General features: G+C 40.9%; 2 protein-coding genes across 2 annotated transcripts in view; one reads left to right on the top strand and one right to left on the bottom strand.

The window, feature by feature from the left end:
- zc3h12b (zinc finger CCCH-type containing 12B) overlaps positions 1–4,629 on the top strand; it is a 115,198-nt gene extending 110,569 nt beyond the window's left edge. The window contains exons 4-6 of the mRNA XM_078547429.1: positions 1,236–1,470; positions 2,373–2,479; positions 3,070–4,629. Of these exons, the coding sequence (XP_078403555.1) occupies positions 1,236–1,470; positions 2,373–2,479; positions 3,070–4,496 (1,769 nt within the window). The 3' untranslated portion in view covers positions 4,497–4,629. The remainder of the gene's footprint in view (positions 1–1,235; positions 1,471–2,372; positions 2,480–3,069) is intronic.
- Positions 4,630–13,946: 9,317 nt separating this feature from the next.
- Positions 13,947–23,809, bottom strand: part of las1l (LAS1 like ribosome biogenesis factor) — a 97,463-nt gene continuing 87,600 nt past the window's right edge. The window contains exon 13 of the mRNA XM_078547430.1: positions 13,947–14,492. Within this exon, the coding sequence (XP_078403556.1) occupies positions 14,402–14,492 (91 nt within the window). The 3' untranslated portion in view covers positions 13,947–14,401. The remainder of the gene's footprint in view (positions 14,493–23,809) is intronic.

Here is a 23,809-nt window from a genome sequence, read left to right as displayed (position 1 = left end):
TGAGTTTTGATGCCATTAAGACTATCCAAATAGAAGCTCACAAGCTTAAGTTCAAACATTGCCCTTGATCCCCAAAAGCCTTTTAAGTTCCATGGGCACTCATTGCCTCCTTGCAGCTGGCCCAAGTCAGAAAGCTAAAGAATATTGTACAGTCTTGCATGAATAAAAACAAATAGTTTTCAGTTACAATTACAGGTTATTTGTAGCATCATTTCAGTTTGATCTTTTCTCATTTTAAACAGAGTGAGCTGATGTAGGGAAGCGGGGAAGGCATGAAAGAGTTATTGAATTCAGTGCGTGAAAAGTGAATTAATATCACCAGAGGCATGGACATTAACCTAAAGTGCTTTGCAATCATATTATTTGGTTTTCAGTGTCCCCTATTCACTGAATTAAGGTGCTTTGATTTTTTTTTTCCTGAAAACCGGTAAGTTCCAAAACATGGCATGGATTCATTCCCAGGTTTGCCGGATTTGAGGTACTCTACCTGTATCTTTTTAAACTGGCACAGCTGGTCATACTGTACTGCCAATAAGAGCTGAAAGCATTTCTTTTCCCTCCTGTATGAGGTGCCTGAGCTGACAATCCCAGAAATACTGCCAGAGGCTGTGTACCAATATTCAAATTAGCCTGAATCCCAAAGATCTGGCAGGCTCGGAGCATGATGGTCACACCAACGGGTGGGGGTCCCATTCTAATACACTGCCACAGAGGAAAACCTTGATCTAAATGTTAGTAGGCTGCTCAGTTGTGGATGGCTTCAGAGCCAGATCTGATGTTCTTACTTTGAGGTCCACAACGTTACACTTTTTAGCAGCAGTCACTGAATGGTGATCAGACGTGATATTAGTACTAAATCTATTTTCATCACCCTCTAGCCCAGGAGAGCCCAACTGACAGCCTAGCTGAATTTAGCTAAAGCGTCACTGACCAGGAATCAAACCTGAAATACATTTTGTTTACAATAGAGTAAGTCGGACAGTTTTTAAAAGTCACTTTGATTAATCTCTTATTATATTGTCTCTATTTTGCACTTTTTATTATGTTTTCATTCTGAATTAGTGTGGCACTATTCTATACTGGCTCTTCTAGATTTGATTCTTAGTGCTGCTGAGTGTGGATTGATAATTACAATTTTAATCTACTTTTAGAGACTAGCCACAAAGATATTGTGTTGAATGTGTTTACCTTATCGTAATTTGAATTAGTATCAAAGCAATTACTCAATTCTGCAGATCAAGAACTACTGCGCAAACTTGAGAAAGAGAAAATTCTGGTCTTTACACCATCCCGACGGGTGCAAGGGAGGAGAGTGGTGTGCTACGATGATCGATTCATAGTGAAGCTGGCCTTTGACTCAGATGGCATTATTGTGTCAAATGATAACTACAGGGATCTGCAGAATGAGAAACCCGAGTGGAAGAAATTTATAGAGGAGCGTCTTCTAATGTATTCCTTTGTGAATGACAAGTAAGTGTTGTAAACAAGTGTTGTAAACACAGTCTTTTCTTTCTGTAATGGTTTTCTTTATTTTTAAAAAAATTTGCACTCATCAAGTTGAGATCCATTTGGTAGAACAGAACTTGAGTATTGCTGAAAAAAGAGACATGCTGTCGAAGGTTTTTGTCTTGCACTCACCAGGACAGACACAAGAATGCCAAATTTCAAAGGCAGCAACAATTTACACTGCATGAGAAAAGGGTGCTGATTGATTGATTGGCAAGTCGATTCTGGTCGGGGCGTTCCCATGGAATGGAAAACATTTCATTTCAGATATTCAGTATCAGGATCAAGCCACCCCAGATGAGACATTGAAGTGGATTACACACAAAATAAACCCCAATCTGCTGTGCCCCAACAAAGCATCTTGGCCTCAGTTTTAGAAGCGAACATTTTCTACTCCTAACAGCAATGTGGGTGTACCTACACCACATGGCCTGTAATGGTTCAAGAAGGTGGCTCACCACCACCTTCTCAAGGGCATTTAGGGATGGGCAATAAATGTTTGCCTAGCTGGTGACACTCACATCCCATGAAAGAATTAAAACATCTTGCATGGAGCTGTTGGGCTAACTGGTCTGTTCTTGTGTGGTAAATGCAATTCAAATGTAATGTTTCCCTGACCATCCATGCTGTGGCCTCAGCATAAGATTGTCACTTTATTTTCAGCTAGAGCCAGTTTTGTGCTGAACTTGAAGGAGTTCAAATATATTTAATGTAAGGCACCTATAGAAAATGAAGACTTTCATCAAATTTCATCAATTTGAACCTGGTTCCAAAGATGAATGACCAGTCTGTAACTCATTGCCATGGTATGTAAAAATTGTATAAATTGCACAAAAATAACTAGTGGTTTATTTCAACATTTCAAGGTTCATGCCACCCGATGATCCCTTAGGACGTCATGGTCCCAGCTTGGATAATTTCCTGCGAAAGCGTCCTGTTATTCCAGAGCACAAGAAACAGCCTTGTCCTTATGGTAAGTATTTATAACTAGTTTTAGATCTGTGAATCTAGTTGGTTATTAGCTGATTTGACCAATTTTGCTTTGGTTCAAAAAACTGTAAGAAAACATAATTTGATATTTTGCCAGTTATCTGCCTCATCTCTTGATGGTACTGATTCTTGCTAAGGTATAATTGCATGCGTGCTGGCAGCCCTGTTGTCACATCCAAGTGGTGATTCTTCACATATACGCCCAAGCAGTTAAGTGTGGATAGGCTATTCGACTGTTGAGGGATTCACAAGCACTCACAATAACAGTCTTGGCCAATGCCCACACAGATTCAGTAGTCAGCAGGGATCATTGGATATGATCAGGAACAGAACCTGAGATTAGATCACTTTTTTGTGGTCTAAACAATCAAAATCGGGGCCTTCTGATCTGAGTAATGATATAATTACTCCCTACAGCACAAGGGGAGGAGAAACCAACTGATAGCAAGCTATCCTGGAACAATTTAAAGATAAGAGCATTCTTTTGTGGGTTTATGATGATGAATAATCCTGTTGAAAGGACGCTTGTTTATCAATCTTGATCTTACTTGTCTTCTGGTTATGATTTGACAGGGAAGAAGTGCACTTATGGACACAAGTGTAAATACTACCATCCAGAACGTGTTAACCAGCCACAGAGATCAGTTGCCGATGAGCTTCGTGCCAGTGCTAAGTTGTCTGCTGTGAAAACTATGAGTGAAGGAGCCCTGGCAAAATGCGGCATTGCAATATCGGGTGTGAAAGGAGAAGCTGTCTCTGAGATCAAGCGTGTTGCACCAAAGCGCCAGTCTGACCCCAGCATACGATCTGTTGTTTGCGAGCCAGAGGAGAGGTTGACACCAGCTCGCAGACTTGAAACTAACTCTGTGCCTTCTTTGGTCACTGCATCAAGCGTGCCTGCATTTCAGCCCAATAAAAACCATGCAGCCAGTGCCATGAGTACCAGATCTGCAAGCAGCCCAGTGCCATGTTCCAAACAGTTCACCCACCAGAAATCCTCACAAGAGCATTTATCCACATTACATTATCCACCCATCCTTGTAACCAACAGCCATGGTAATTCTGTGAGTTATACAGAACAGTATCCAAAATATGACTCTACTTTGGACACTGGCTATTATTCCATGATAAGCGACTTTTCAAATTTAACTATCAGCAGTATGCGTAACCATGACAGCTATTATGGATTGGAATCAGATCATGGATTGTATCCCAGAAACACTAGTCCTCATTCAGAAACCTGCATTACAAGTAATGATTCCTACTCTTCATACAGTGACCTGGCATACCTTGGCACTGTAGAGCCAGGTCCAGAAGATAATGTGAAAACCCATCAGCCACAATCACAAAACAGGCTCCAGCCTTTTGTTCACGGCTACCATGAACCTATAACAAGAGTGCAGAGCTATGGACCAGAGGAGCCAAAACAGCCCCAGCGTAAACAGTCCATCTCCCATTTAGTTCCTCATATCCAGCATTCTGCTGTTGGAGCTCGTTCCAGTTGTCCTGGGGACTACCCTGTTCCTCAAAACATTCATCCATCTGCTAATAACCAGACAGGGAGGGCTCTGGTAATGACTAGGCTGGACAGCATTTCTGATTCACGACTGTATGAGAGTAATCCAATGAGGCAACGAAGACCTCCACTCTGCAGAGAGCAGCATACTAGTTGGGATCACCTGCCATGTGCTACAGATTCATATAGATACCCTTCATACCCTTTGACTAATAATCTCATGCAGCCCAGTTATGAACCTGGTATGTTTAGAAGTATGCCAGAAAAAATTGAGCAGATCTGGAGGTCGCCCTGGCAGGGAATGCCCACTGAACAACAGGACCATCTGGCAATCCGGGAACATCAGTACCAAACCTATCGAAACCTCTGCAACATCTTCCCAGCAGACATAGTTCATGCAGTAATGGAAAAGAACCCCCATGTGACTGACCCCCAATATCTTGCTGCAGAGATTGTTGCCAAACAACTACGTTCTGGACGGTGAAACAAACTGTTTGGAAGATTGAAAACCAATTATGTATTGACAGGACGAACAAAAAGAAGTCTGTTTAGTGCACAACGTTTGTGAAATACAACTTGCCTAATACAGTGGGTTTAAGAATGTTATAAATAATTTAGTGGCGTTTGATTACCTGTTGGGGTTTAGGTAGCTTAGAAGAGGAAATGAATACCTTACTTTTTTTTATAAAGCTATAACCCATCTACTTTTGACTTTTGTAATTTCCCAAGTTACTAAAATGTATTTGAATTTTTACTTATTCTTGAAGAGTTATCTTTCCAATATAAATTTCCAAATGCCCCATTATGAATTGTACAGCTTGGAATTTAAAAAAAAATTCAAGTTACAAGAGGAAATAAATGTAATCTTAAAGAGACAATGTTTGCAAATGGTGCAGACAAGAACATAATAGTGTTAAAGACTGCATAGAGCAAATTAAATCTATAAATATTTGAACATTGCAAATGACTTGCATAGATTCAAATGATCATACTTCATGTAAGGTATCTATTTCCTGTTTCAGGCTGTCAGCCAAAAGAGCTTTCTTGGTGTAAGGCACTTCAGACCACTTCCTTTAAATCATCTTTTAAGGGTGGAAAATATGCAGCCAAAAAAAACCTTTTTAAAGCATTATTACATGCTGTCTTCGGGCTGCACTGATGTGCCACAATCTTTAAAAGCAATGTATCTTATTGCTAAAATTTGACGAGCTTGATATGTTTCAAGCTAGGTCTTGTTGATTTTAAAAAAAGTTTTTCATGAAAGTTGAGAGAGCCTTTAGGGGCCTTTTTTCTTCATGAGAAGGTCTGACACTGCCTAAATGTTTCTTACTGTGAAACACATGGAATGTGAGGCTGCAGTCAGGGTTGTTTCTGTCATTTTGCTAATGGCTTGCGAATGCTGTGTAGTTGTTTCTGTTTCCTACAAAGGCAGCACCATCACTTTAGTTTAAAACTACCAGTTTGTTATAAAGTTTTACTTCACAGTTCTGTCGGTGCACATTTTTAATGTTTCTAAAGTGTAAACCTTTTAAAATTAATGTGTACCCACTAATATATAGAGTATCCTGACTTTCTTGCACTATCGGCTTAAAAAAAAGGCCTTTCTGTAGCTAATTAGTAGGCTATAATAATCACCTTGCTCCACTGATGGCTAGCATATTCATCCACTGAGTAACTGAATTCTGTAGACCATGAGGATCCAAAGTTCAGTCTCTCTGCTGATTTTGCTGATCACAACCAGGCTGGAATTAGCCTCAGAGGTAGACAGGGGATAAATCAGCCAGGGTCCATTGTCCTGATTGTTAACCAATGACCAACCCCCACCACCCCCCTGCTGGAAAGTGAATATGTGTTGTTGGGTAAGGACAGTTGCCTAGATGGCTAGAGTCTGGAGCAGAATAATGCCAACAGCGCTGGTTCAATCCCTATACCAGCTGTGGTGGTTCATGGAGTTCAAATGGTCCACATTTGATGTGGAGTGGTGTCCCTCAAGCAATGTAACCAATTATTTCTCTCATGGAGAGACATGCCTTCATGGACCATAAATAATTACTTGCCTTACCTACCTTGGTAAGGACACAATTAGTCTGAGCATTAATTTCTCCTGCATTTGCATAACTTCCCAACTTTCACCATCACAGCCACTTCAGTGAGGTTACACAGAGCTGCTGCTGCCCAGGGAACCATATCCTAGCAAGAACACCTTCAGGATCATTGATTAAAACAAAAACACATCATTTTGTTGCATCTAAAACTAATTTTGTAGCTTACATTTTAATACAGCAAACAGCAATGCCTGGAATGATCAGAAATGACCTTTGTTTGTTGATACAAATTGTATCTCTTTTCTTGATTGTAGAAAATTATTTATTAAATGTACAGTTATCATCGGTAGAATAGCTTTATCAAATCTTGCCACAATGTTTGTGACACTATGTGTCACTGGGAGTAGCCCATGGGTATGTATGAATTTTTACTGGGCACAGTAGTTTGTAGACCTGAATTTTTGATTCATGTTCTTCAGATGTGCACACATATTGTGTACAGTACTAGCATCATTATTTGTAATGTATTTATTAGGATTAAAAAATATTGTTTCCAATAGTAGCTGAAAGTAATTCAGGAATCTCTTTTACACTAGGATCTTTTAATTGCAAAGCTAAATAGCCATATTATTTATCCATTGTACTTGTCAAAACTGTTTTTACTTCAACCACACCAGCATTTTGTAAATTTCAGCTTCATTTAAATATACCTACTCTAATCATTTCTGCTTACAATGTAAGATTTTCCATCCATATTATCCAGTATTTATCTCATATTTTCCCCTTTTATGGATTGATAGCCCAACAGATCTTTCACTCTCATATAAGGACTATCAATGCCACTGATCTCTTTCTTATTGTCAGTGGCATTCTGTTCCTCAGTGCAAGAGGATCAAAATGACCGGGGCAACTAATTCCATAGAATTTCTGAGGGCATGAGTATGCTATTGAAAACAATTGCACTTATGCCAGTACATTTTAATTTTTTGTGCTACGTTTCCTGTGTGATATTTAATTTATCACCTCAAATCATTCCTGCAATTGTCACCACCAGTGATAGACCTGTAACTAATGGCTCTTCAATGTAGCTCAAAATGCTTTCTTAATACTCCCTTATCTTGGAAGTGCAGAATCTATTACAGTATTTCTGGGTGTTTTTCACAATTCAATGAGGAAAGTATGAAATTTCACACACTGTTACACTGAATAAAATCGGCAGCTTTTCTCTATCCTAAGATGGAACATTGTGTTCTATCAGAAACTCAACTGTGAAATTCTGAAATTGAAACCAATATTGAACAGGTAACAAGTACAGGACTGGGACTCTCGCTAGCTCCTCATTGGGAGGCAGGTAGTTAGCATCTATGAGAAAATGTGGAGTGTGACTCTAGTTTTATTTGAAAACATTTCTTTGGTTGTTTGCAATTTTCGAAAACATTACGATTCTTGTCTGTTTCTTGTATGTATAATACACGTTACTTTCCTGATGTCAGCCCAGCCTCTATTTGACTAAGTTTTGTGCAGTTGGACTGGGTCGCTGACTCACTGAGTAATAGAAATAAGTATAAACTTATTTAATGGAAGCAATATTTTTTAACCTTACTGCCTGCATAACCCTAGTTCTTATGATGATGTAGGGGGCCCCTCTCCTCTGTAAAGAAAATCTTTGAAAAGTGTTTCTTTAAAAGAAATGTGGCTAAGTTTAAGCTACAGCCTCTCGTTTTGGTTGGTTGACTTGAGCAGAATATCAGACTACAAATCTGTGTTGCCTGTTCAAACAGTTTTTAGAATGACTGTTAAAGATTTTCAGTTTTTAAAAATTAATATGGAAATAATTAGCCTGGGCTCTCAAATATTACTACACAAAAATAGCCCTGTATGAAACTAATTATAAGAAGTTCTGTAGAGGTTTGAAACTGGTGAAGGCTGACAAATGGGATGCTGCAGCTTTAAGCAACATTATTGATATTCAGGATGTGATTTTCTTCTCTTAGATTTACATAGAGCGTTTTGTATCCCCAACTGCCTGCCCTGTTCTTTGCAATGGTTCAGAAATCCAGCAAAAGGGCAATCATTAGATTTTCCTAAACAATTTGGGAATAGTTATCTTTTGCATAAGGAATGTAGGGTCTCTTCAACCAGTTGCAAGAATGACGGTAATCTGTGCCATGAGCTAAACCAAAATCTGCATTATTTGAGAAACACCAATAAAATGTTTTGAGTGACGTCAGTGAGACCCTTTTGGTTACTGCTTTTGTTGGCTGTATCTATAATCTTGTCTATTAACGGGAGAATAAACTCTATGACTTCTATTTTCCCCCTGTGAAAAAAACTTGTAAAAATTATTTGGCTTGATTAATTGCTTTCTCTTTGCTACATATCTGGAGTTTGTACATGTCCCCAGATATAATCTAAAAAATGTACCATATTCAGTGAAACTTGTTTGAAGAGATCATACAGTTTGTTGTAGAGTAGATATAATGTGCTTAGCTAGTGTACAGATAGCTTAATATTGTGTGAAAATATAAATAGCATATAAATATATATAAATATATATATATTTTATTAGATTGGTCCAGTTGTTTTATTGATCTAATTTTTGTTCTGTTCCTTACATAATGAACATGTTGGCTTTTATCTGTAGTAAAACAAAAAACTCTTTGGGTTTGTAGTCCCAAACAAAATGTAAGTCTTAATGACAAAATGTGTCTCTGTCACTTTGAGAATTTAAAAAAGGCAAATGTGTTTTTAAGCACGCTATATAACCAGTACCTTTTAATGTGCAACATATATGGATAATGTGTGATAAATTGTGCCAAGTGCTGGATGGTTTAATTATGCTTTTAATTTTGAACACAGCTAACTCTAGCTGATATTTTAATTGTATTAATAAATATAACAAAGCTGCTATGACTTTAAATCATTTTCACATTGTTGCAACACAATTCTTATGTGCTTGGTTTTAGTTGATGTCGAAACAGCTTTTGTACAATGTAAATTGATTTAAAATGGGTGCATTCATAAGATAAATCACTACAGTGTATGTACACAAATACTGCACATCAGCAGCTACTATTTCAGTGTTTATCTAGTGGCTAGTTCTAAATGAAACCATGCTGTCAATACTTATTAGTACATTGGTACCAATCTGCTATAGCTAAAATTGTCTTTTATCAACTACGCTATAATATTGTGCAATACCCTTCTTGTGATGCACACCATCTCAACCAACAGCAATGCTAGACCAGTAGAGCTCAAATTGCTGTGTACAGACACAATCCATTTTTAAAAGGACAACTCCAATACTAATTGATGGTGTTTTCCACACTTGTAGAAAAAGCAAACATTTTTCACAGCCACCACTACAATTTAAGCAAGTCCTCGGGAAAGCACTGCAAGATCGGCTATCTCTTCAACATTAACATTTTTGCGCGATATATACGTGGCGTTGCAAATGTCATCTTAATATTAAAGTGGCCTTTAAAACCTATTTTTCATAAAAACATTGATTTTGCAGTGTTGCCTTCATTGGATCTGTACAATAGAAGTGAACAGAGAGATTTTACTTTGAAAGTGGTATGAATATGAAGTGTATATTCAGGTAATTAATATTCACAGTTTTTTGATGAGTGCACTCTAGGAGTAGCAGGGTAATGAAATTGATTTATGTGCCTTTTCAAACAGGATTATGGACACAACTTCAAATGGGTTGGTATTTTTGTGCTTTGGAATGTGTTCCATATGAGATGTGCAATTTAAGAATGTTTTAAACTTAGTGTTTAACGTTTGCATGAAGTAAAGGTTATAACTACCAAAAAAATCTGCCCTATTCAAATGTTCATGTTTATTATTAGTGCCAAATGTAACCAATTTGTAGTAAAAGAATTTAAAAATAATTTACTACACAATTTATGTTACATGTATTCAATAAAAGTTACTTTCCAGAAATGTATGTCGATTTCTTGCATTAGTCATTCTACAGGGAAGGTGAACTTAGTATCTCAGTGTAATACCACTTTATACTTGTAAGTAAACAAGCTTTATCATGACTTTTAAAATGATTTTAATTTTTTTATTCTTTCATTGGATCTGGGCATTGCTGCCTTCAACTGAGTGGCTTGCTAGTCCATTTCAGAGGGCATTTATGAGTCAGCCGCATAAGTATGGGTCTGGAGTCACATATGGACCAGGTAAGGATGGCAGATTTTCTTCCCAAAGGACATTAGTGAACCAGATGGGTTTTTATGACAATCAGTGCTCACCATTACTGAGACTAGCTTTCACTGAACTGAATTTAAATTCCACCAGCTGCCAGGTTGGGATTTGAACCCTTATCCCCAGAGCATTAACCTGAAACTCTGGTAGTCTGGTGACATTAACACTATGCCACCATCTCCCCAAATGCATGTATATCATTCTTTGCAACTAATTATTTGCTTATAACACAGAATGAAGATCCTCACCCATCTGCACAAAAATGTGTAGTGCAAGAGCCTATTCAGCCCATCTCTCCAAATTTACCCCACCACAGCATCTAACAGCCTGTTCATTGAAACTAAAGTTTTTGTTTCTACCATCTTATGTTGAAAACCGTTTGCATGATATTACTCCTGGATCTGTCTATACCCTCTTGTTCTATTAGTGTGGTCCCCTTTAAATCACCCTCTTTCAAGGCTTCAATTTTTAAGGGCTAAAATTTTAGGCCCTCATGGGGACAGACAGGTGGTGTTTACATTTGTGCTGCCAGCCAGCATCCCTCCCCCAAGCTATTTTCTAAGAGGCTGGCTGAAGGACAGACAGCAGAACTACCCACCCACAAGCAGTGTGTAGACCTCATTAAAGGTCTATTTTCTGAGGCCAACTGGAATTTTTCAATCTGCCTCCATGTCCCTGGAGTGGTCAGAGAAGAGGGCAGCTGTTTGAAGATAATGAGGTCCCAGAGCCAGCGGGGAAAATCCTCCCCTAAGTTTGTTTGTTCTGCTCTAGCAATTGCCTTGCACAAACCCATTGATAAAGTGGTTCCTTTATGTCAATGACCAAAGTGTAATACTATGATCATGATGGATTGAGGATAATATTAGTAAAGATTGAGAATTGGCTAAAGGCACTTGGATAAATTCAAGGTAATCAGGCTGAGTCAACATGATTTTCAGAGGGACATCATGTTTAACCAATTTATTGGAGTTCTTTGAAGAAGTAATAGGTGCTGTGGATAAAGGGGAACTGGTGGATATACTGTACATGATTTACAGAAGGCATTTGATAAGGTACCACATCAAAGGTTATTGCGGAAAATAGCTCATGGTGTAGGGGGTAACACTGGCATGGATAGCAGATTGGCTTATTAACAGGATACAGTAGACATAAATAGGTCATTTTTCTGGTTGACCAGATGTAACTGACTGGTGTGTCACAGGGGATCAGTGCTAGGGCCTCAACATTTTATATAAATGACTTGGATGAAGGGACCGAAGGTATGGTTGCTAAATTTGCTGATGATACAAAGATAGGTAGGAAAGTAAGTTGTGAAGCAGACATAAGGAGGCTACAAAGGGATATAGATAGGTTGTGAGTGGGCAAAGATCTGGCAAACTGAGTACATGGGAAAATGTGAAATTGTCCATTTTGGCAGGAAGAATAAAAGAAAACATATCTAAACAATGGAATATTGCAGAGCCCTGAGATACAGAGGGATCGGAGTGTCCCCAGTGCATGAATCGCAAAAGGCTAATATGCAGGTACAGCAAGTAATTAGGAAAGCTAATAGAGTTGTTGTTTATTGTAAGGGGAATTGATTACAAACATAGGGAAGTTATGCTTCAGTGATACAGGGTATTGGTGGGACCACATCTGGAATACTTTGTACAGTAATGGTCTCCTTATTTAAGGATGGCTGTAAATGCTTGGAAGAAGTTCAGAGAAGATTTATTAGACACATACCTGGAATGGGCAGGTTGTCTTATGAGGAAAGGCTAGGCTTCTTATCCACTGGTGTTTAGAAGAGTAAGAGGAGACTTGATTGAAACATAAAACCCTGAGGGGTCTTGACAGGATGGATGTGGAAAGGATGTTTGTGGGAGAATCTAGAACTAGGGGGTCACTTTAAAAATAAGGGATTGCCCATTTAAGACAGACAAGAATTTTTTTCTGAGGATCTTGAGTCTTTGGAACTCTCTTCCTCAAAAGGTGGTAGAAGAGTCATCTTTGAATATTAAGGCAGAACTAGATATAACCTTTCATCCCCTTCCTTATCAAGAATATCAGGGGTAGGGGGGAAATGTGAAGTTAAGGTTACAATCAGATCAGCCATGTTTGCATGTATGTTCCCAGGACAGGAGAGAGGGAGTTAGGAATGAACAGGCCATTTTGAGGATGGCAGGGAGTGCAGCAAGAATTAGTGCATGGGCATCAGTTATTTACAATCAATACCAATGATTTAACTGAGGGAACCAAATGTAACATATCCAAATTTGCTACTGATACAAAGCTAGGCAGGAAAGCCAAGAGGGTGGAAAGGGGCTACAAAGGAATATAAGCCAGTTAGGTGAGTGGGCAATAAGGTAGTAGATGTAGTATAATGTGGGGAAGTTTGAAATTATCCAAAATGATTTTAAGGTGAGACACTAGTAAATGTCAGTCTTCAGAAGAAGTTGTGTCCTTGTTCAAATCACATGGTTAGCAACAGGTACAGCAGGCAGTTAGGAAAGCAAGTAGCATGTTAGCCTTTATTGCAAAGGGTTTGGAATAAAAGTCTTGCTGCAATTATATAGAGCTTTGGCGAGATCACACCTGAAGTACTCCAGTTTTTGTCTCCCTACCAAAGGGGGAATATACTCACAGGAGAGGGGATGCAACAAAGGTTCACTGGATTGATTGCTTGTGAGACAGCCCCCTCATCTTAGTAGAGATTGAGTCTATACTCTTTGCTCTTTATAAGAATGTCATCTCAAAACAGTTTTAAGCAGGGGACGCTTAGAGGCTGTTTCAGAATAAGGATCGGCTATTTAGGATCGATAAATTTTTAAATCAGGGTTGGAATCTTTGGAATTCTCTACCCTAGAGAGCTGTAGATTCTCAGTTGCTGAGTGTATTTAAGATTGAGTTTGCTAGATTCTTGGGCTACTAAGGGATACTGCGGGAGAGGGGAAAATAGTTGGAAGCAGAATGGATGTAAAAGTTCAGCCAGGGCCTTTGAATGGCAGAGTAGGCATACAGTCACGCTACCCTCAAATGTTTCAACTGAGTAAACATTTTTGTTGATTGTTGTGTTGCAAAGATTGGATATCCTAAGTATTTAATTTTCATTCATTGCTGTCCCAACCTACTCCCTAGCAAATAAATTTTTCAAATTAGATTTTTCATTCAGTTTAATCTCTGACATTGGTTCCAAATCCAGCATTCAAAGAGGCCAAGGCCCCACCAAGCCACCCAAATATATCTTGCCAACTATATAATACCAAATAATTACCAAATATATTACCAGTACCTGCATCTCCTCTTCCCGCAGTTCTTTAGTCACTCCCGCTATTTTACCTCATGTCCACAGGCTTGTAGTGAGTACTCCCAGGAATCATTTAACATGCTTCCTTGTTTTATTAATCTTTAGTGTTTCACAAAATTTTCATTAGCAGAACTCTGCACTCTTACATTACTTGCTTGTGTCATGTACTCTGGTTAACAATCCTGATTTGACTGGGGAAATCAATACATTGGTTGTTTCTCCCTTATACATATTAGATTTGCAATTTCCTCAGAGGGAAAGAGGAGAAATCTCAAACAAATGTCTTTTCTCTGAAACTTTAAAATTAAAAGGAGGAGCTCTTCTCATTAGGTGAAAAATAAGCATGAAGAACAATGAAAAATGAACCATAAGCAAAAAAAACACAGGAACCAGTTATCTGTCAATTTATTTTTGCAATATAAAATACAGTAGCCACCTACCAGTTTACATGCATATAACATTACAGAATTATATAAACACAAAGTAATGAGTTTGAAAGGAACCCCGTTAGCTTAAAAGAAACTTGCTTTGGGACAGACCATAACTGGTATGGTATCACTTCATTTTACCATGATTACCAATTCAAAGCCTTAGACTGCTTGTGATACAAATCTTTGAGAGCCCATCATAAGTTAACTTTAAAAGAAACGGTAAATATTAGAAAAATACAGCAGGCCTGTCAGCATCAGGAAAAAAGGCAAGTTCATGCTTTGTGTGAAGATCCTCCAACAAACAGCTAGATATACGTATGTGCAACCACAAATGCGCACATGCTTAATAAGGGAGAGGAATAAGAGGGCTTAAAGGGAAAATAACGAAACATTTGAAAATAAGTTCTCTTTGTTAGAACAATTTCAGTCCAGCTTTCAGTCTGTGCAGGTCACTCTGAGTCCACCATAAACCTTCTGAGTCTGCACAAGGTAATCCTGTAGTACTGCAAAGGAAACCAAATATTTTTAGGAATAGGCAAATAGAATACGAGGTTTACAAATAGAAACACAGGTTAAAGGATAATGCATACACAGGTCTGAAGATCACAGCTATACCCTCCCAGTCTGAACTGAATTAGCTGATGTCAACTGCAAGTAACAACTCTGGGGTGAGGGAGGAAGAAATTGGGTTTTAATAAAAACAAGACCCAGGATTTTGACTTGCAATCCAGTGACTTACACTGGAAAGTGCATCCGTCTGGAATTCAGTCAAGGACAGGAAAAGCTCAATTTGGATTCCCCAAATAGTCAAATAGAATGTTCATAGGCTCCTGCTTAGACAGGTACTTGCACCTATGGAATCAAAGCTTGGAAAGAATCAGTGCTTTCAAGACAGAAGAGGAGAAAGTTGATATTTAAAGAATAGGTACAACATCAAAATTAATAATTCATTAGGCGGAAAGTATTAGGGCGATGGTTATTTTTGATATATGACCTGGATCAGTAAACAGAGGACAGATTTATGGTGGTTGGCAAACAAACCAAAAGTGACATGATTTAAAAAAAAAATAAATGCAGGGAGTTGATTTGGAATACATTGCCTGAAAGAGTGCTGGAAGCAGATTCAAAAGTAACTTTCAAAAGGGAATTGAATATATAATTGCAGGGTTATAGGGAAAGAACAGAAGTGTGGGGTTTATTGGATAGCTCAGTCAGCACAGGTACAATTAACCTAACTGCCTCCCTCAAAATTAGGCAGCATCGGCGGAGAAGAAATCAGTCAACGTTTCGAGCCCTCATGGCCCTTCAGCAGAACTGAAGCATAGTTTCAACAAGGGAGAAATATAAATTGGTTTAAGGTGGGTGGGGGGGAAGAGACACATTGAGGGTGTGGTGTGAGCAGATAATCAAAAGATGTCAGAGACAAAAGGGTCAAAGAGGTGTTGAAGGTGGTGGTCTTTGTCTGAGAAAAGTGCTAATTAAGAATGCCTGTCTTGCATTCTTAATTAGCACTTTTCTCAGACAAAGACCACCACCTTCAACACCTCTTTGACCCTTTTGTCTCTGACATCTTTTGATTATCTGCTCACACCACACCCTCAATGTGTCTCTTCCCCCCCACCCACCTTAAACCAATTTATATTTCTCCCTTGTTGAAACTATGCTTCAGTTCTGCTGAAGGGCCATGAGGGCTCGAAACGTTGACTGATTTCTTCTCCGCCGATGCTGCCAGACTTGCTGAGTTTTTCCAGGTAATTCTGTTTTTATTTTGTTTTGGATTTCCAGCATCCGCAGTAGCTTTTAGCTTTTTGTTTTTTTCCCTCAAAATTACATCATTCTATGATTCCAGGAACTTCCACTCAAAGGGTTAAATATGTTAATGCTTACAGTAGCTAGCCAAAATCATTCCTGTTACAGTAAATCTTAAATTGCAGTTTATGGGCTATTATCACCAATAAGAAGAGGGTGTAGGTTTCAGACAAGTAGCAGATTGACTGAAGGCTAGAGTACAGAATTGCCCAACCTACTCCAATACAGTGTGTTCCCTTCAAGCTCTCAAAAGTAGTCAAGCTGGAGCTCAAACACTGGATACCATCGATCACTGGCAAACTAGATACAAACATACATTGCACTGAATTTTCCCCATGGGCCAAATCAGCTCACCTATAGGATTGCTGCACCCTTCCGAGAGTCTTGCCACAAGTGGTAAAACATGGCATGAGAAGAGTATCACTGAAAGGAGAGCTGTCCCATGGGTGCCAAATGATGTTCAACAATTTGCCAACAAATTCCAAATATAACAGGATTTCCTCAACTGAATCAAGATCCTACAATACCTATACAACTTGTATTTTATGTTGCACTGACGACTCAGGCTCTAACACAGAACATGATGGTCTGAAACACCCTGTAGGAAAAGCTTCTGCCTCTAAGCAATATCATTTTTCATATTGTCAAAAAAAGAAAATTGACAAGTTTCAGGAGCGCGAGCTGGGCCACCTATTTCTATGAGAACAATGGGAGTGGATCTCCACCGTTTTGACACTTAATGCAAGAGTGCTAGGTCAAAGTACTCCACTGCACATCCAGACTCTACAAAATTTCTCACATTCCCTTGATATGATCAGAAAAGTACAGGTGAGAATATGGTGACAACGCTAAATTCCAACACCCATTCTTGTTCATACCCTATATAGAAAGAACAAAGTCACCAAGGTCCCCCTAGACTCAATCACTTGCTTATTAAGTTTACGGCTAGTTGGACAAACAATCTAGTCAATCACAGGTGTACCCAGCCTAGAACAAAATTTTTAAAAAACTTACCACTATGCAGCCACCTCCCCATAATGTCACTGGGCTAATAATCCAGCTCTGGGGACATGGGTTCAAATCCCACCATGGCAGCGGGTGGAATTTAAAATCAATTAATAAATCAAGTTAAAAGCTAGTCTAATGGTGACCATGAAACCATTGTCAATTGTCATTAAAACCTCACTCATGCCCTTTAGGGAAGGAAATCTGCCATCCTTACCTGGTCTGGCTTACATGTGACACCAGACCTACAGTAATGTGGTTGACTCTTAAATGCCCTCTGAAATGGCCTAGCAAGCCACTCAGTTGTCTCAAACCACTACCAAGTCTAAAGGGAATGAAACAGGACAGACCACCCGGCATCAACTTAGGCACCGGAAATAACAGCAGCACACCTGACTCTGCAAAGTGCTCCTTACTAACATCTAGCGGTTGTGCCAAAAGTGGGAGAACTGTCCCACAGACTGGTCAGGCACAGTTACTCACAGAATCATACCTTACAGACACTGTTCCACCAACAGGACAGGCCCACCAGAAGTGGCAGCACAGTGGTGTACAGTTGGGAGGGAATTGCCCTGGGAGTCCTTAACATTGACTCTGGACCCCATGAAATCTCCTGGCATCAGGTCAAACATGTGCAAGGAAACCTCCCGCTGGTTACCACCTAAAGTCCTGCCTCAGCTGATGAATTAGTACTCCAAGTTGAAGACCACTTGGAGGAAGCACCGAGGGTGGCAAGGGCATGGAATGTACTCTGGGTGGAGGACTTCAATGTCCTTAACCAAGAGTGGCTCGGTAGCACCACTATGGACCGAGCTACGAAGTGGGTAAAGCACATGGCTGTTAGACTGGGTCTGTGGCAGGTGGTGAAGGAACTGACAAGGAAAAAAGCTGCTTGACCTTATCCTCACCAATCTACCTGTCGCAGATGCATCTGTCCATGACAGTATCAGCAGGAGTGACCATCGCACAGTCCTCATGGAGACAAAGTCCCATCTTCACACTGAGGATACCCTCCATCGTATTGTGTGGCACTACCACTGTGCTAAGTGGGATAGATTTTGAGCAGGTCTAGCAACTCAAGAAAGGGGATCCATGAGGCGCTGTGGGCCATCAGCAGCAGAATTGTATACAACAACAATCTGTAAGCTCATGGCCTGGTATGTCACCCACTTTACCATTACCATCAAGCCAGGGATCATCCCTGGTTCAATGAGGAATGGAGCACATGCCAGGAGCAGCACCAAGCATACCTAAAAATGAGATATCAACCCAATGAAGCTACAACACAAGACTACTTGCATGCCAAACAGTAAAAGCAGAAAATGTGACTGACAGAGCACAGTGATCGCCCAACGGACAGATCAGATCTAAGCTCTGCAATCTTACCACATCCAGTCATGAATGGTGGCGGACAATTAAACAACTAAATTGAGGAGGTGGCTCCCCAAATATTCCCAACCTCAACGATGGGGGGAGCCTTGCAAAAGACCAGGCTGAAGCATTTGCAGCCTCCTGAGGTACCCAGCATCACAGATGCCAGTCTTCAGCCAATTCTGTTCACTCCACGTGATATCAAGAAACAGCTGAAGGCACTGGATACAGGAAAGGCTATAGGCCCCGACAACATTCCAGAAGTAGCACTGAAGACTTGTGCCCCAGAACTTGCTACACCCCTCCAGTACAACTACAACACTAGTATCTACTTGGCAATGTGGAAAATTGTCCAGGTATATCCTGTCCAGAGAAAGCAGGATATATCCAGCCCGGCCAATTACCACACCATCAGTCTGCTCTCAATCAGCAGCAAAGTGATGGAAGGTGTCATTGACAGTGCCATCAAGCAGCACTTGCTTAGCAATAACCTGTTCACTGACACACAGTTTGGATTCAGTCAGGACCACTCAGCTCTTGATCTCATTACAGCCTTGGTCTAAACATGGACAAAACAGCTGAACGCAAGAGGTAAGATGACTGTGATTGCCCTCGATATCAAGGCCGCACGTGACTGAGTGCAGCATCAAGGAACCCTAGCAAAACTGGAGTCAATGGAAATTAAGGGGAAAACTCTCCACTGGTTGGAATCATATCTAGCACAAAAGATGATGGTTGTGGTTGTTGGAGGTCAATCATCTCAGTCCAAGAGCATCGCTGCAGGGGTTCCTCACAGCAGTGTCCTAGGCACAACCATCTTCAGCTGCTTCATCAAAGGCCTTCCCTCCATCATAAGGTGAGAAGTGGGGATGTTCGCAGATGATTGCACGACGCTTGGCACCATTCGTGACTCCTCAGATACTTCTTATAAACATTTTTTTTAAATGATTTACGGGATGTGGGCTTCACTGGCTAGGCCTGCATTTATTAATCATCCCTAACTGCCTTTGAGAAGGTAGTGGTGAGCTGCCTTCTTGAACTGCTGCAGTCCTTGTGGTGTAGATACACCTACAGTGCTGTTAGGGAGGGAGTTCCAGGATTTTGCGACAGTGAAGGAACGGCGATATATTTCCAAGTCAGGATGGTGAGTGGCTTGGAGGGGAACTTCCAGGTGGTGGCGTTCCCATCTATCTGTTGCCCTTGTCCTTCTAGGTGGTAGCGGTTGTGGGTTTGGAAGGTGCTGCCGAAGGAGCCTTGGTGAGCTTCTGCAATGCATCTTGTAGATGGTACACACTGCTCCCACTTTTTGGTGGTGGAGGGAGTGAAGGTTTGTGGAAGGGGAGCCAATCAAGTGGCTGCTTCGTCCTGGATGGTGTCAAGCTTCAAGTGTTGTGGGAGCTGCACTCATCCAGGCAAGTGGAGAGCATTCCATCACTTTCCTGACTTGTGCCTTGTAGATGATGGACAGGCTTTGAGGAGTCAGGTGGTGAGTTACTCGTCACAGGATCCCTAGCCTCTGACCTGCACATGCAGCCACTTTATTTATATGGCTAGTCCAGGTCAGTTTCTGGTCAACAGTAACCCCCCCAGAATGTTGATTGTAGAGGATTCAGAGATGGTAATGCCATCGAATGTCATGGGGTGATGGTTAGATTCTCTTGTTGGAGATGGTCATTGCCTAGCATTTGTGTAGCACGAATGTTACTTGCCACATGTCAGCCCAAGCCCAGATATTGTCCAGGTCTTGCTGCATTTGAACGTGGACTACTTCAGCATTTGAGGAGTCACGAATGATGAAGATTGCACAATCATCAGCAAACATCCCCACTTCTGACCTTATGATGGAAGGGAGGTCATTGATGAAGCAGCTGAAGATGATTCGGCCTAGGACACTACCCTGAGGAACTGCTGCAGTGATGTCCTGGAACTCAGATGACTGACCTCCAACAACCACAACCAAGTTCTTTTGTGCTAGGTATGACCCCAACCAGCGGAGAGCGTTCCCCAATTACCATTGACTCCAGTTTTGCTAGAGTTGCCTGATGCCACACTCAGTCAAATGCTGCCTTGATGTCAAGGCTAGTCACTCTCACCTCACCTCGAGTTCAATTCTTTTGTCCATGTTTGAACCAAGGCTGAAATTAGGTCAGAAGCTGAGTGATCCTGGCAGAACCCAAACTGAGCATCAGTAAGCAAGTTATTGCTAAGCAAATGCTGCTTGATAGCACTGTTGATGACTCCTTCCATCACTTTACTGGTAATCAAGAATAGACTGATGGGGCAGTAATTGGCCGGGTTAGATTTGTCCTGCTTTTTGTGTATAGGACATACCTGAGCAATTTTCCACATTGCCAGGTAGATGGATGTGTTGCAGTTGCACTGTAGCTCTACTGGAACAGCTTGGGTTAGGGTGCTGCAAGTTCTGAAGCACAAATCTTAAGTACTATTGAAGCAGTCTTTGTCCAAGTGCAGCAAGGCCTGGACAATATTCAGACTTGAGCTGATAAGTGGCATTTAACATTCACAACACAATGATCAGGCAATGATCATCGCCAACAAGAGAGAATCCAATCATCTCTTGACGTTCAATGCTATTACCATCACTGAGTACCCCACTGTCAAAATCCTGGGGGTTACCATTGATCAAAACTGAACTGACCAGCCATATAAGTACTGTGGCTATGACAGCAGGTCAGAGGCTGGGAATTCTGCAGAGATTAAATCACATCTTGACTCCCCAAAGCCTGTCCACCATCTACAAGGCACAAGTCAGGAGTGTTATGGAATACTCTCCATCTGCCTGGGTGAGTGCAGCTCCAACAACACAAGAAGCTCGACACCATCCAGGACAAAGCAGCCCGCTCGATTTGCACCCCATCCGCCACCTTCAACATTCACTCCCTCCACCACCGATACAGCCTTCAACATTCACTCCCTCCACCACCGATACAGTGGCAGCAGTGTGTACCATCTACAAAATGCACTGCAGCAACTCTCCAAGGCTCCTTCGATAGCACCTTCCAAACCCACGACCTCGGCTCCCTAGAAGGACAATGACAACGGCACACCCAGCCCTGTCAACCTGGCAAAGTTCTCCTTACTAACATCTGGGGGCTTGTGCCAAAATTGGGAGAGCTGTCCCACAGACCTGTCAGGCATCAGCCTAACAGCTACGCTCACAGAATCATACCTTACAATGTTCCACTGACAGAATAGGCTCACCAGAGGCGGTGGCACAGTGGCATACAGTTGCCATGCATCTACTGATGCAGATGTTTTTGTTCCCATGCAAGTTCCCCATCAAGCCACACATCATCCTGGCTTGGAACTATATAGTCATTTCTTCACTGTCACTGGGTCAAAATCCTGGGACTCCCCTCCCATCAGCAATTAGGGGTGGGCAATAAATTCAGGACTAGCCACTGATATCCAGATCCCATGAACGAAGTAAAAAAGCCCTCCTTCAGGGACAAGCAAGTAATTTAAGCTGATATTTCAGGACAGTAATGAGAAAATGCTGCATTGTCAGAGGTGTCAGCTTTTAGATGAAATATTAAACCAAGTTTACGTTTGCCAGTTCGAGTAGATGCAAAAGATTCCATGGTACTATCTGAAGAACAGTTGAGGAATTTCTTTGGTGTCCTGGACAACATCTGTCTTTCAATCTACACCTTCAAAACAATGTATTAACTGGTTATTTATTTATGTATGTTATTTACTAGAGGTACATATTAGCTGTTGTTTGCATTGGCCTTTGTGCTAAGTGACTACACTTTAAAAGCAATTCACTGGCTTTGAACTGCTTTCAAAGGCATCCTGAGAACACAAAAGGCACTATGCAAGTTCACTTGCATTTACTTCCCCTTCCTCCAGGAACCGTTTTTACAGGGTCCTCCTTGAAACTAATTAAAAGGTTCCTTTTTTGTGGAATGTAATTTTTGGTCAAGTGAACAAATTAAATAGCATTAAATACCATGTGACAAGTCTCAGCAGTTTCCAGTAACTTCTTTTCCACAGCACGTACAGAAGGAAGATGTTCCGTTTTTTGGTTTCTCTGAACAATGCTGTACCTGTTTTTTTTGTGAAAAAAATTCCATTTCACTAATAACAGCATCAGAAACAAACTTGGTGGTCATTGCCTGAAGCAAAGTCAAAATACTTCTAATGTTAAAAGCAAAACACTGCAGATCTGGAATCTGAAATAAAAACAAAGTGCTGGAAATACTCAGCAGCATCTTTGCAAAGAGGAACAGAGTTAACATTTTAAGTCAAATATGACTTCTTCAGAACTGAGGGAGGTATAAACATGACATGTTTTATGCTGTTTAAAAGGGGGAGGGGAGCTGGAAAAATTAAATGACTGTCATAAAACAAAAGGCAAAGGGAGTGGCAATGGTTGCACCTGTTATCTTGTACAGATCCACTGGACTAGAACATTAGCCCTCATCAGGGCCAGGAACAAAGGTGGCCAGGCTCAAAAGACAAAAGGGCTATCAGCCCCGCTTGCAGCAGGTAGCCAATGATCCCAACTGAAGGCTCTTTAAGGTCTGCTAATTTATGGCTGACTCCAGGTTCTGGGGTGGTGTGGCAGGGCGGAGCCAATTTAACTGGCTGGAGGCTGCCTCCCAGTGTCCTGCACTCCAGGGAGGCTTAGAGGCTTTCTCTGCCTGGGTGCAGCAGCAGCTGCAGGCCACCCTGTGGAGGGGTAACCCCACATAGTGGTGACCCGGCTGCAAAAGTCATTTCTAATTTAAAGTTTAAAAGAATTGGGAGGGGCAATTCCATTTTGGTATAGCCTTTCCCCTTCTTACCCATGCTTGCATCCTACTGTTGCTTTCAAGCTGGAAGGTCTCTTATTGGCCCTCCAGCTTAAAGAACCCACCTGCCATCCTTAATTGGATACCAAAACTGCCCTCTGGCCATTTAGAGGCCACTCCGGGAATATCACAATGAGTGATCGTCTCCCCATACAGTGTAGGCTTCTGACCCACATTGAGCCTGGTGGTGGGGTTCAAAAACGTGCAGGGAAAATCCTTCCCATTATCTCCTAGGAACAGTGTTCCATCCATCTGGCTACAACCCCCAGGATCAGATTAAGAGTCTCAACCCTGCTCCACACCATGCTCTTGGTTTCATAGATTCTTCTCACTAGCCATGTTGTAATCTAGTTTACATTCCCTCTGCTCATGTCCCTTTCTAGTCTTGCACTTGGTTGTATTGCATTATATTTGCAACTCACCAACCCAACTTCTAACCTATCCAGATCACATTGTATCAGTTTCAAAAAAAAAACTTTTTGTATCTTTCACATTTTAAGGACATCCCAAAACAATTCACAACCAATGAATTACTTTTGATCTGTAGTCACTTACTTTGAAGCAAATATTGTAGCCAATACGTGCACAGCAAAGTGTATCAAACAGCAAAGAAGATAACATGACTAGAAAATTTGTTTTCATCAACTTAAATGGATGAACGTTGCCTGAATGGGGAACACCCTGTTCTCTGAAATGGTGTCATAGGATTTTTTTTACATTCACCCAAACAGTACAAAGATTTCAATTCAGCATGTCGTTTAAAACACAACACCTCTGACAATGTAACACTGCTTCAGTGCTGCACTGAAGTAACACCT

The sequence above is a fragment of the Cetorhinus maximus genome, chromosome 8, assembly GCF_964194155.1.
Source record: "Cetorhinus maximus chromosome 8, sCetMax3.hap1.1, whole genome shotgun sequence".
In the NCBI taxonomy this organism is placed as follows: Eukaryota; Metazoa; Chordata; class Chondrichthyes; order Lamniformes; family Cetorhinidae; genus Cetorhinus; species Cetorhinus maximus.
The sequence above is the reverse complement of the archived record's forward strand: the minus strand, read 5'-3'. Positions and strand labels throughout refer to the sequence as shown.